We start from the raw sequence: 12,311 nt of genomic DNA on the forward strand, positions 1-12,311 counted from the left end.
ATTTGTGAAGAATTGTTGATCTTTTTCTCATTGATCGAGACTTGCCAATCGTATGCCTTTGACGTTGGCAGTGGAACGTTTGTGACATTACTTTTGAGTAAGCGAAAAATATCATTCTTAGTCCATTGATAAACGTATGAGCTTGCACATAACCTAGATATTCTGCTTTATAAACAGTGTCTCTATTTACTTACTTGGAATTTCACTGTTTTGTCCACAATGCTACCTGAAGATTTCTTGTAAAACGGTTACCACCAATGTTTAAAATCTAAGATTTCTTTCGCAATCATGTGTTCATACTGTGCTGGTAAATAAATGCGATTGTGTTGTTTGAGTTCTCGTTTGATTATAGCAGTATTTCGGTCATATGGTAAAAACTGTGACCTTTGAGAGGCAAATATTGCTGTATAGTTGTGAACCGTTATGACAATGGTCAGGCTGAAAAGCATTCATGTCATTGTATGATTGCAGTTTTGGCATTGTATGATCACCACTTCTATCACTGAGAACACGTAAATCTGTAACTGATTGGGGGGAAAATTTCTCTATAGATTGTGCAATGCGAAGACAAGGCGAAGTATCGAAACGTCAGCAGGGGGCTCTAGTGGTTGCCTACTTACACACAGTCTCACAGTTGTGGTGGTATCCTATAGTGACTGGAAGAAGGGAATAAGAAACGTAGTTATTCCCTTTTTCTAATCAGCGAGAGATTTTGTCTTCTACATTGGTCATATAGAGTTGCCCAAACATTCCTATTTTCTACTCAACGATGTAACTATCTTAAAGGAACGCATCTGCTATCTCAGGTTAAAATCGCAAAAAAATTGTACTTATTCTTTTTTCAATCAGAGGTTTATTTTTTCTTTATTCAATTTCATTATCACGTTATTTATTTTTTATTGTTTCTGTGAGTAAAAATGGAATCAAAGTCCAAATAACTGTTTATCACTTCCCACAACTGAAATGAAACTGGTTTCTTGAAACATATATAACCTTCACTTCAACCTATGCACATGTAAATAACAATGAATAATACCTAAATTGTTTGAGCGTTCAATAAGAGTTTTTTCATTAACAATTTACGTACCTGGTAGGAATATCAATTGAATCGACTCCACATGATGAGGACTGTAGGCAGTGGGAATCTAGGTCATATGTTGGCTTCGATAAATATTGTGATATATATAAATCTGCGTCACCTACCCTGAAAATAAACAAAACAGTGAATTAGAGCCTTCGTTTAGATGAAATACTTGATTGTTCAAAACTCAAAAAAGTTAGGTGTATTGCAACATGAAGATAAGAAGTGATCAAAGGTCCACAAAAGACTAGTATCACTGTTAATTACTCGATCTAATAATCCCTAATAAATTTAATACGATGGAAAATTCAATATTTATTATAGAGGATCTTACGCTAAAAGCACCGGAATAACATGAAACTATGAATCAAGAGGAGTCGATATATAGAAAGGTTATTTTACGAAACACTACAAAAAACATTCAGACGAAGACAAACAACGAGATGTAGTCCACAGACAAGGTATGTTTTCAGAAAGGATGCCATGAGGAAGTCAATAACTTTCACAGGCTGTTTACTAAAATTGCAAAATGAAATTTCGTGACTTTTTCGTGACCTTTTCTTTACCGAACCATAAAATTTCGTAACATTCAAAAACTAGCAACAATACCTATATTCTTTAGTACTTATCTTTTTCTTATCTCTACTTTCAAAACCGATAAAAACTTGGTGTCTTCTCACATTACTTTCAGTATATTCACTGCATCTAGTCTTTGTTCGGTAACTAACCAACAGCAAACACTCACAAATACACTAATCTTAATAGTTACACATCTAAATACACATGATGTACACTCATGTCCAAAACTATTGTCGCATGTCTATAAATATGTTGTAGGAATATAATTTGATGACGAATTCGCCCGGTATTTCTTATATGTTAGTATGTATATAATCGGCAAAGACATGTATGTAGAAAATTTCAAGTCAAAAGATCAGTAAATAAGAATAATAAAACGAAAATAAAACTTTCTTGTCCATTTAGCAACACTTTCTTTTACTCATTCTAATTTTCCTATTTATAATTCTTTTCCTATGAAATTTACCACAAATATACATTTCCCGATTATACACATAGTATAAGTATTAAAAATACCTGTAAAATCATTATCAAATTATATTCTTACAAGAAAACAGTTATAGATATGCAACAATCATTTTGCACATGAGTGTACATATATTGGCAAATCCTTAGCAATCTTTTAAAAATGTCACACTGATTGTAAACAATTGTACTGAAGGACTCTCTCTCTCTTTTAAGTTGACTAATGTTGTTTTATCCTTTTTTGAGCTTTTTCCATCTAATTCTGATGTGCTCCAACTTTTCGCGGCACTTGAATAAACTGGTTAGATGCGTACGTGGTTCCGGCGATGCGATGCGATTTGCATCGCTACTGCTCAATGATGCCAGCTGAAGGACAATCTCAAGAGTGAATTTGAGTACAAAATAGGCCAAATGTTCATGCATGCGATAGAAGTGTGCTTTGCTTGCGATTTGGTAGCGTTTAAAGCCGACCATACATATTTTTGGTGCTGAATTTTGAAGTTTTATAGAACAAAATTTTCCAGTCTCTACTTATATTTGTACAGATATAACAAAATCGTGACCCAAAAGCTGAATTTCCTGACTTTTTCTTGACTTTTATTACCGTTTCCTCATTTTGTGACTTTCGTGGCCGATGACAGACACCCTGTTTTACCCGAAACGACGAGACTTGGATAATTCCGGATGGTTTAAGGGATAAGTACTTTTTTTTATAAACACTCTAGCACCAATTTTCACACGAATTTTACTTATACTTTATAAAACTTTCTTTCGGTATATAAACTCTTACTGTTAGATCTGTCACGGTGTTGTTCGTCAGAAACAAGAACAGAGAATAATGAGAGAGAGGATTTAAAGGGAAAGAGCATAGTCAAATAAACGTCCTTGTCATAACAATGAACCTGTATTGGTTTCCTGTAATCTGTCCATGTCAATGTTGCAAACAATTGTATTATTATTTTTCTGGTAACAGAATTCCTTGACGTTTACAATTCAACAAGCTTTTGAAATAGCACGTAAGTGCACGCCAAAAGTTATACAGGGAAGTGCACATTGTTATGCAATGAAACCTACAATAACTCAACTCTGCTTCCCAAACATGCCCTATTGTTGGTATGACAGGTGCCAAAAGAAAAGACTACTGAATTGACAACGTTGCTTTTTACTGAACATAAGGCGACCTACAAGTATGAAGACGAAACGGCTCGTGCGACTAGAAAATTTCCACCATGTTAGAGTGAAAAGCACCTACTTGTAACAACCTGCCTCTCTTCCATATTTTTCTCTCTACTCATAACGAAGCTGATCTACGGCCTCGGGCTTTTCATACACTCGGTAAAGTTCTAATTAAAAGAAAGAGATTAATAATTTCAGTCTTTTTGAAAATTATGCTCCGAAAGGGGAAAATTTTCTCTCGTATTCAAATTTTCTTTTCTTCAGAAAGTCCCCAACGTAAGGATTCGCTTAAGTTGCAGGTGTGACATTTGGTATATAAACTCTTAAATAAATATAAGGGAATCCATGTTTCAGCATTTTTGAAAACTCCGGTCCTAAAGTGGTATATTTATGTTCCCGGTTCTATATTCATTGTGCGAACAATAGGGGTGTCTGCTACTATCCATATATATTTGACAAAAGTAGTTTATTTATTTATTTATTTATTTGCCTGTTTTGCATACAAATTAGAGTATTCTCGAGTACGCATACAGTTCCCAAAATTACAAAATAATTATATACAGTAGAGTACCGATTATCCGAGCTAATGTGGACCAGATCTAACTCGGATAAGCAAAAATTCGGTTAATACATAGAAAATTTTGTACAGTATTTACTATTGTTGTCCACTGATTATTTTTCTTTATTAGATTATTTATTATTACCATATTTATTATTTTTATTGGGCATACGGTACAGTACCTATAATTATACATACATACATAAGGAATTAGCAATAATACAGTAAATAAAACGCAGTTTGATATTAATACGTACACAAATAAAACACAATACAAAAGACAACATAAATACGGTACTGTTCACCATACACATTTTTAAAAATCTCTCATAGTTTTTTTCCTCATTAAGCTGTCTCGTGTTTGGCCGCTATATTGCGCAGACGTAGCAACAGCTGGTGCCGTGTCGTCTTGCTGTTCGACGTAGAACAGTGCCTTCTGAAACTGAAACTCAAGACATGCAACAATTAAAGCTCGCTCGTTTTTAATTGTGGCAAGGTCGGGCGGAGTCGTTATCTTTACGCCAGCTTTGTTTACTTTCTTGCTGAAACAAAAATCTGCAGTAACCGGTTAAACTTTTGTTTGTTTGGATTAGTTCAGCTCGGATGAGAGAACCTCGGTTAATCGAAACTCGTATAATCGGGACTCCACTGTATAGTAAAAAAAAAAAAAAAAAACTTTCAAATAGAGTAATACATAAATAACCATGGCTTTATAAACATGCTCATTCATAACATAATTCATAAAAGACATTTGTACACTGTCTCCAAACAACTCATTTACCGACTAATAACACTTATAAACTAAGAACTTATAAAGATCGGACTTAAACATAGAATAAGATTTATTTTGCTTTACAAAGTCAGGTAACTTACTGAAAATTTTTGTACAGTTAATATATACGCTTTTTTGAACAGAAAGAAGAAAAAAAAAAAAAAAAAAAAAAAACGAGAAATTTTGGGGGATAACATGCAAGTTATTAACAAATCGAGTATTGTATTTATGGACGTTAGTGTTTTCAATAAATGTTTATTACTCACGGTAAACAAGATAATTTTATATAGATACACACAACGTGATGGTAACATTTTTTCTCCTCGAAAGATGGGCTTGCAAGAAGTCTTTGGTGACAATCCAAACACAACCCTTAGTGCTCTCTTTTTAAGCGAAACCTGCTAAGACATTCAGCAGAATAACAACAAAAAATAATACCGTAACTTATTAAAGTATGCATAGTACATTGAAACTAAAGCCTGTGTTGTGCCATTACCTCTTAGTCTACGGAGGCCGAATAAATACTACTTAATTTTTTGCTGAGTTGAGAAACATGCTCATTCCAAGTTAGTTTTGAACTAATGGTGACACTAAGAAATTTTTGTTGAAATAGAAAAGTCCTTTTTTGTTGTTTACCATTACATAAGGAATACATTTTCAGGAATAATGTTCAGTTCAACGCCCTGTGAACTAAAGGAGACGGATTAACATGCAATTAAAATGAGGGAACTCTGAAATTATCAATGGGACTACCTTCTGTCTGTCACGAACTCACATGGTTCAGGATTGAACCAAGGAACCATTCTACCTCTGGGTCACAGTGATTTCCCACAAATCCAATACCGTAAGTTCTACTGTACGTATGATAGAGCCTGTTGTTTCTGTTTGGGGACCAAACTAATAGACAAAATAACCAAACGACATTGTAATATCAACGATCGACTACTCAATTTCTTTATAAAATCAAAGAAGGAATAAGTCACATGCATTTAATGAATACTGTTCATACTAAAGTACAAGAACAGCTAGCCAAACCTGTCCACGTGGCTTCAAAACATTTAAAGTGATAGTTTATTATTTACAGGACACAACCTAAATCCGATTTGCTTGTTTTATCAGTTACAAATTAAATTGTTAATTGCATCTTATGAAACTGAATAGTAATCAAGGTTTTCATCCAATCTAAGTTCAGGTCTATTACTGCAGACACAGGTATTTCTGCTTTTATAAACCGAGGTACAAATAAATATGCGATACGCACATATATAACTGAAAATTAAATGTAACATTCATTTCGAGAAATAATAACGAGCTAAACTGTTTATAAATAATCTTAGCTTTTATCGTAAGCTCAAGCACAGTTATTTATGTAACAAGTTCCTGAGTCGCAACTGATAGAGTTCTACAAAAAAAGATGATGCAATCTGTGATAAAAGTGCTAGTGACTGTATTCTCGGACAAACAGAGGATCTACTGCTGAACTTTTATAACACGGGCCACTATGAATACTGCATCGTATGAAACATCATTGGGAAAATTGAGTCATATGCTTCGTGACAAACGCCCTAACATTTCAAACTCTTTCACGATAAAGCACACTTCCCACGTTTCTGCTTTCGTTCATTAGAAACTTGACATGTTTGGATCGCAGGTTGTCAGTCACGCACCAAACACTGCTAATCTGACACCTTCTGGAAAAACCTATCCTTTCTTTGGTCAGACCATGGTGGAAAGACTACAAGGTGGTTGCATGCGCATGTCGCCTGGAGCGCTGTCGTGGGTGTGACGTCATCTGGTTTGCAAGAGACAACGGGAAAAGGCGCGGCTTTAAGTGACAAATGGACATTCTTTGTTACTTTGTTCTTTTAAATGATATCGAGAATGTCTAACTGTGCAGTGTACGGCTGTAGTAATTATTACAGAAAAACTAAGGGAACTAATATAATATACTTTAGATTTCCTCAAAAAGAGGATGAATGTCTCCAGAAATGGATTTTAGCTTGCATGCGACAGGACAAAATAAACCTAAAATATGGTAAGTTTTACATAAAAGTAATAAATAAATGCAATGTTAAATGAAATTATAAAAAAGCGATTTCATTATGTAGTTTCTTTTTAGTATTAATAGTATGTAATAATAGTATATAGGGCTACAGTAGCTTGTGTTGATTCTGCATACAAAAATCCAATAGCACGATTTTAAAAGACGAACTTTGAGGCAAGGCCCGGATTCGAAATCATGAGGGAGGGGAACCGACAGAGGTTATCATTTCTATCATCATTTCCTTCTACATAAGATATTGAGACAAAATTTTCCCCACAGAGGCAGGCATGTAACTCGAGAAGGGAGGCACGATGATCTAGGAGGCTTACCTCCCTCGAGTTACACAAATGGAGAGTATTGAACGCGTTAAAGTAGTTCAGGTACCATGTCATTATGGAGGTCTGCATTCCCTGTAGTCTCGGTGCTAAAACGGGACGTTGCACTTCAAATTAACTGACGAATGGAAGGTTCGTAATAACGATTAACGGTTACAAAGATATATAACAATGTATTAGATCAAGAGATCCACCTACCATGTATCCACTTACTATGTCAGGGCGACATTGTCGGGACATTTTTACACTCAGATTTTGAAATTTTTGTTCATTTTCATCATAACTTTGAATAATTACATATACATATTTAGGGGCCCCCTCCAGAATTATAAAATTAAGAATGACTGCAGTAAATTTAAAAATATGGTAGATTCTCAACTAATCAAGGAAGCACGGTGGCTCAGTGGCAGAAGGCTCACCTCTGGTGCAAGGGATACTGGTCCGCTTTTTGGTCAAGTGAGTTTGTGGTGGACAACATCGTGTCCGTGAGTTTCTCGGGATACTCCCGCATTCTCATTCCACCAAATTCCATATAATCATACACTTGCATTTATCGTTTGTCTTTTTTAGTGCGCGGGACAGAAAAGAGAAAACTTATCAAAAAAATGAAGAAAATTATGTAATTTTATGGTTTATATGTTTTTTAGTCTAGCTGTAACACCCCTACATCGTCTTCACTTACGCCTAGTATTTTGTTTCTTGCTTGAAATAGTCAAGTTGCAATTTCTTTGTTTGAGGTGCTTTGTATATACATTAGGGTGGAACGAAAATGGCCTTTTTTTATTTTTTATTTTTTTAAGTTTTGTAATAGTGCGGAAAAGTTGCCTTTTAGGTTCAAAAAGAAGTAGAAAAAATTTGGTTGTCATACTGCAACATCTTGAGGTGCCGCAAAGAGCTTGAAGTTTGTAAAAAGAAATTAAAAATTGTAAATTATAAACTTTGGCAAATTATATTTTATTGTTTTCTCGTACATATAATGCTACAAAAGATAGTTGTAAATTCATATATAAGTATTAAAATTAGAAAAATATATTAATTACAAAATATAATTTAAAAACATTATTGTGAAAAGGTTTGTATTTTTGCTGATTTTGAAGTTTTTGGGAACTATTTTTACTGTAACAAATAGTAGTAAATGAGGTTGAAATAAATGCTCGTGGAATCAATTACATATATTTTTATTAGAATACACGTAACAAAATATCATATTACACTTTTAAAGACAATGAAAGTTCATTTTTTATCGTTTAAAATACCCACAATGATTACAAATGTTACAGCTGCAAAATGTTTGTTTCTACTTCATTGACACATTAAACTTCTTTTAAAAATCAAATTTTGGCATGTTCTCAGGTCGGGGAAAATTGATAAGCAGGTCCACTTAACTATTTGGTTGAGCTTCAGATGTCTTCCGTATAAAGTCTTTGAGAGAAGTACTGGGAACATGTTTTACCAAGGGGGGTTCAGTTACGTCATTTTCAGTTTTTGATATCATGTCGATAAAACCTTTGCGTCAAAGTTTATCTGTGGAACTTTAAACTTCCTGAATCCGCCTCTATTTTCTGTTCTTGCTTTTGAAACGTCGTAAACCTAGTTCTCTTACATTTTTGCACTCATCACATAGCATGGACAAAAGGAGATTTTCTGCAGCAGCAAAGTACCCATTTCTTTGAATAACTGGATCTAGAACGTTCTTGAAATCATCAGAGAGATAGCGTGAATATGAGATAAGCTTAAATAGATGTTTGGAACTATAAGTACATGAAGGTTTCAACTTAATGTTAAACCATATAGGTGCATATACTTTTACAATGTATTCAACTAGAGTCTTAAGGTTCTCAGTTGCCACATACAATCTAAGTATACGGTTTGTTAATGTAAGCCACCTGGAGTGAACAAATTTCCCAGGGTTTCTTAAACATAAATCTAGCGAACAATTTCCACTTGATACAGCGATACACATATCCAACAAATACTTTCGATCCGTACTTGAAATCATTTATGTTCTCCAAAAGAGGAAGGTTATTTTTAATTGGCAAGAAAGTAACCACAGCAAGATTAGTACAGTTTTGCAGCTGATGACCTATTTCGCCTTTAAATTCATTGGGTCCCTTCCCTTCGTTTTACCATCTAAATGATAGAAAAGATGTCGCAAATGCATCTCATTTCCGTGGAAGAAACAAACCATTATAAAGATGTTCCTATTTTATTTTCCATCGAAGAAATCACATCGTTACTATGTTCAGTATTTACAACGGTTCCATCACACCTAATAACGGCACAGTTCAAAAGTTGTTCGTTGTGTTCTCTATCCTCAGACAACTCCAGTATACTGTCGTCTATGTCCTTTCCAGTGCCAGATTTAGGTGTTACGTGACCTAAAACTTTGAGCTTGGTTCCCCTATTAGTGAAACGTGCTCTTCTGAAATACGTTTTTGTATAACTTAACATTAGTTCGTTTCTTTCCTTGAACAATTGATTTGTCTTTTCTTTCACCAAAAAACAATCATCATTTTCAATTATCTGATAAAGACTATCATTGATGACATTTCTTTGATTTTTTTAATCCTGCTCGTCTAATTTTCATCCTGTCTATTACTTTGGTTTTGTCTTCCCCTGTGATTAAACACAAGTCCTGTAAAGCAGCACTAGTTATAGCTGCAGCAGCTCTATCTGATATTTCGATACGGTCACAAATGGAAGCTACAGGTGGCAATTTCATACGAATTTGAGTGCTTATCTTTTTATATTTTTTGAGTTTAAAAGGGCGGTAGCTGCTCTTCAAAAGTCAGGTCTATTTGGTCTTCAGTGCTGTCAATGTTGTCAGTAGCCGTTTCTGTTACACTACTACTTTGTCTCCGTTCTGTTTTCTGTATTCTTTACTGTTTTCTGTATTCTTTACTTTTTCTTGCTTCTTTCTTCTTCAAAGCGCTTGTGATAGCTCTATCAGCATTACTCATAACCATTTTCCTGGTAGAGCGTTGATCTTTTTTAAAGTCTTGTTCTAAAACGCGTGCTTTTATTTCTTCTATAGAACTACAAGTATCAAAGTTTTGACACTTGCAGGTAGCAATATCAAATAAACGTTTAGCTTCTCTAAATTTTGCGAGGTTCGAGTCAAACTTATCTGACCCTTTTCTACTTTTAGACTTTAATAAATTCCTATATTTAGCATGACTAACTTTTATCAATTGTGAAATTCTAAGGTTAGAAACAGTGGGAATAGAAGCTCTTGACCATATTGTTCTATTTTAGGAACTAAAGTCTCACATATTTCATTTACAGTAGGATACTTCTCTGATGCAACTTTGAAGTTATGTCTAATAAAACAGTAGCACTTCATTACATCTTCGTAAGTAGGCAGTACAACTTCACACAAATCACTAAATCTTCAAAAAATAGGACATTCCGACATTGGTCTTGTATTCACTTGTTTAGACTAAGCCATTTTAACTCACAACAATAAAGTAGCACATAAACTAACAAATATTACGTTGTTCTGTTACACAATAGACGCCAATTTAACTGAACTCGGCAAAGCTACTGACGCCTAATCTGAATTTTTCACCATACGGAAACACTGTTGCCAACTCCTATTGGCAAAATGTCACTAAATTTAGCTCCTAAAGTGTGTTTTTACAAAATTTTATTGGTCTTGCGGCACCTCAAGACCTAATCCAAGAAGACAAAATATATATGTGTGTGTCTTTTTGACATAAAGTTGCTTATTTGACAGTATTTGAAATAGAAAAAATATGACAACTTCTTTTTTTTAAAAAATTAAAATGTAGCAAAAATTGCAATTTTATGAAACTTTATCGTCCTTGCGGCACCTCAAGACGTGCTCCAATATTTTTCATATTTCATTTTTATCTTATCTACACCAAAAGGCAACTTTTCCGTGCTATTACAGATTAAAAATCAAAACTTGTTTTTTTCGTTCCACCCTAATATACATATTTATTTCTATATATTTTTAGAACACAATAGTATATGTAACGTTTTATTTCGTACAAATGTTTAATAATACAGTTTGTTATAGCGTAAATTTTGACACTAATATTCAGAGAACTGTCAGTTTCACTAAACCTTTTGTTTAAATACAAATTCTATAAACAAGCGATCAGCGACTTCAAATAAGATGATTTTTTTATAAATCAAAAATAAAAACCATGTTTAAAATATTAAATAGTGCGTCCCTGCTCAATAAAGTTTTTAACCTCCCCTGAGATCTTGACGAAACTTACGTGGAAGCAACCTCTTAAAAACTGTCCAAGCATAACGAAAATATACGTACGTGCATTTCTGTTTACGAAAACCATGAACTCTCCCTTGAGATATTCTCAAAATTTATATGGGGTCATCAGTAAAGAATTCTCTTTCAAGCAAAATAATAATAATAATAGTAAATCAAAACCGATCAATGTGTTACGAAAATACACTTGAGCATACATAAATATATAATTATGAAATGCATTAACGATTTCATACTCTGTGTTATAGATTTCATACACATACACTGTGTTATAGATTATTCAGGCCTATGCATACTCGAGTGTATTGCTTCAGATGTTTAAAAAAGAAAAGAAAGAAAGAAAGAAAAGAAAAGAAAGAAAAAGCAGAAAATGTAGTGAGTAATATTGGCTTGTTCAAGTTTCAAAGTTGTAAATATCTTCCTTTGAATTCACTTAGCTTAAGCATTAATTACATTACGTTTATATAATTATTGTTTGTACTAAAATTTTTACTTCGTTGATGATCACTATAAATAGAAGGGAAGTTTACGTGTAAGATACCAGCGAGCAAGAGCTTGTTAAAAGTTCATCTGACCTCGCTGGCCACGTCTGCGACCAAAATGACGTCATGCGCCAGAGAGACAAGAATGTAGCACTGCATGGCATCCACCTTGTAGTCTTTCCACAATGGGTCAGACGAAGAAGTTCTTGGTCAGGGAACGTTTCAATTTCGATCACGAAGTCACATCGATTATGCGCAGAAGGCTTCCAAAAGACGAACTTCTATGAACAACGTAGTTTGAAACTTGTACCACAATGAGATAAATGTGTTGAGAGACATGCTGGCTATGTGATAAGTAGCTTTAATATGGGCCTTTCGTTTGTGCATGTTTTTAATATGACAACTATTACCCTTTGTTCTACGTACACGTAAGTTGAGATGCGTTACTTATTGATCTTCCTTTGTACATGTGCTAATATCGTTTGAACAATTCTTACTTATTTACTTCGATAAATTTCCTCCTGTTATTCAACATTTCAACCCCCCCCCCTTCTTTTTATAGT

The 12,311-nt window shown here is 34.0% G+C and overlaps 1 protein-coding gene across 3 annotated transcripts in view; it reads right to left on the bottom strand.

Annotated features, from left to right (window-relative positions):
• The window catches only part of LOC145676077 (UPF0669 protein C6orf120-like), a 123,173-nt gene that overhangs the window by 53,261 nt on the left and 57,601 nt on the right, over positions 1-12,311 (bottom strand). For all 3 annotated transcript variants that reach the window (XM_081746946.1, XM_081746948.1, XM_081746947.1), the window contains exon 4: positions 1,088-1,204. In XM_081746946.1, coding sequence (XP_081603072.1) covers positions 1,088-1,204 — 117 coding nt within the window. The remainder of the gene's footprint in view (positions 1-1,087; positions 1,205-12,311) is intronic.

This window comes from Thermobia domestica, chromosome 18, assembly GCF_964235325.1.
Source record: "Thermobia domestica chromosome 18, izTheDome1.hap1.1, whole genome shotgun sequence".
Lineage (NCBI taxonomy): Eukaryota > Metazoa > Arthropoda > Insecta > Zygentoma > Lepismatidae > Thermobia > Thermobia domestica.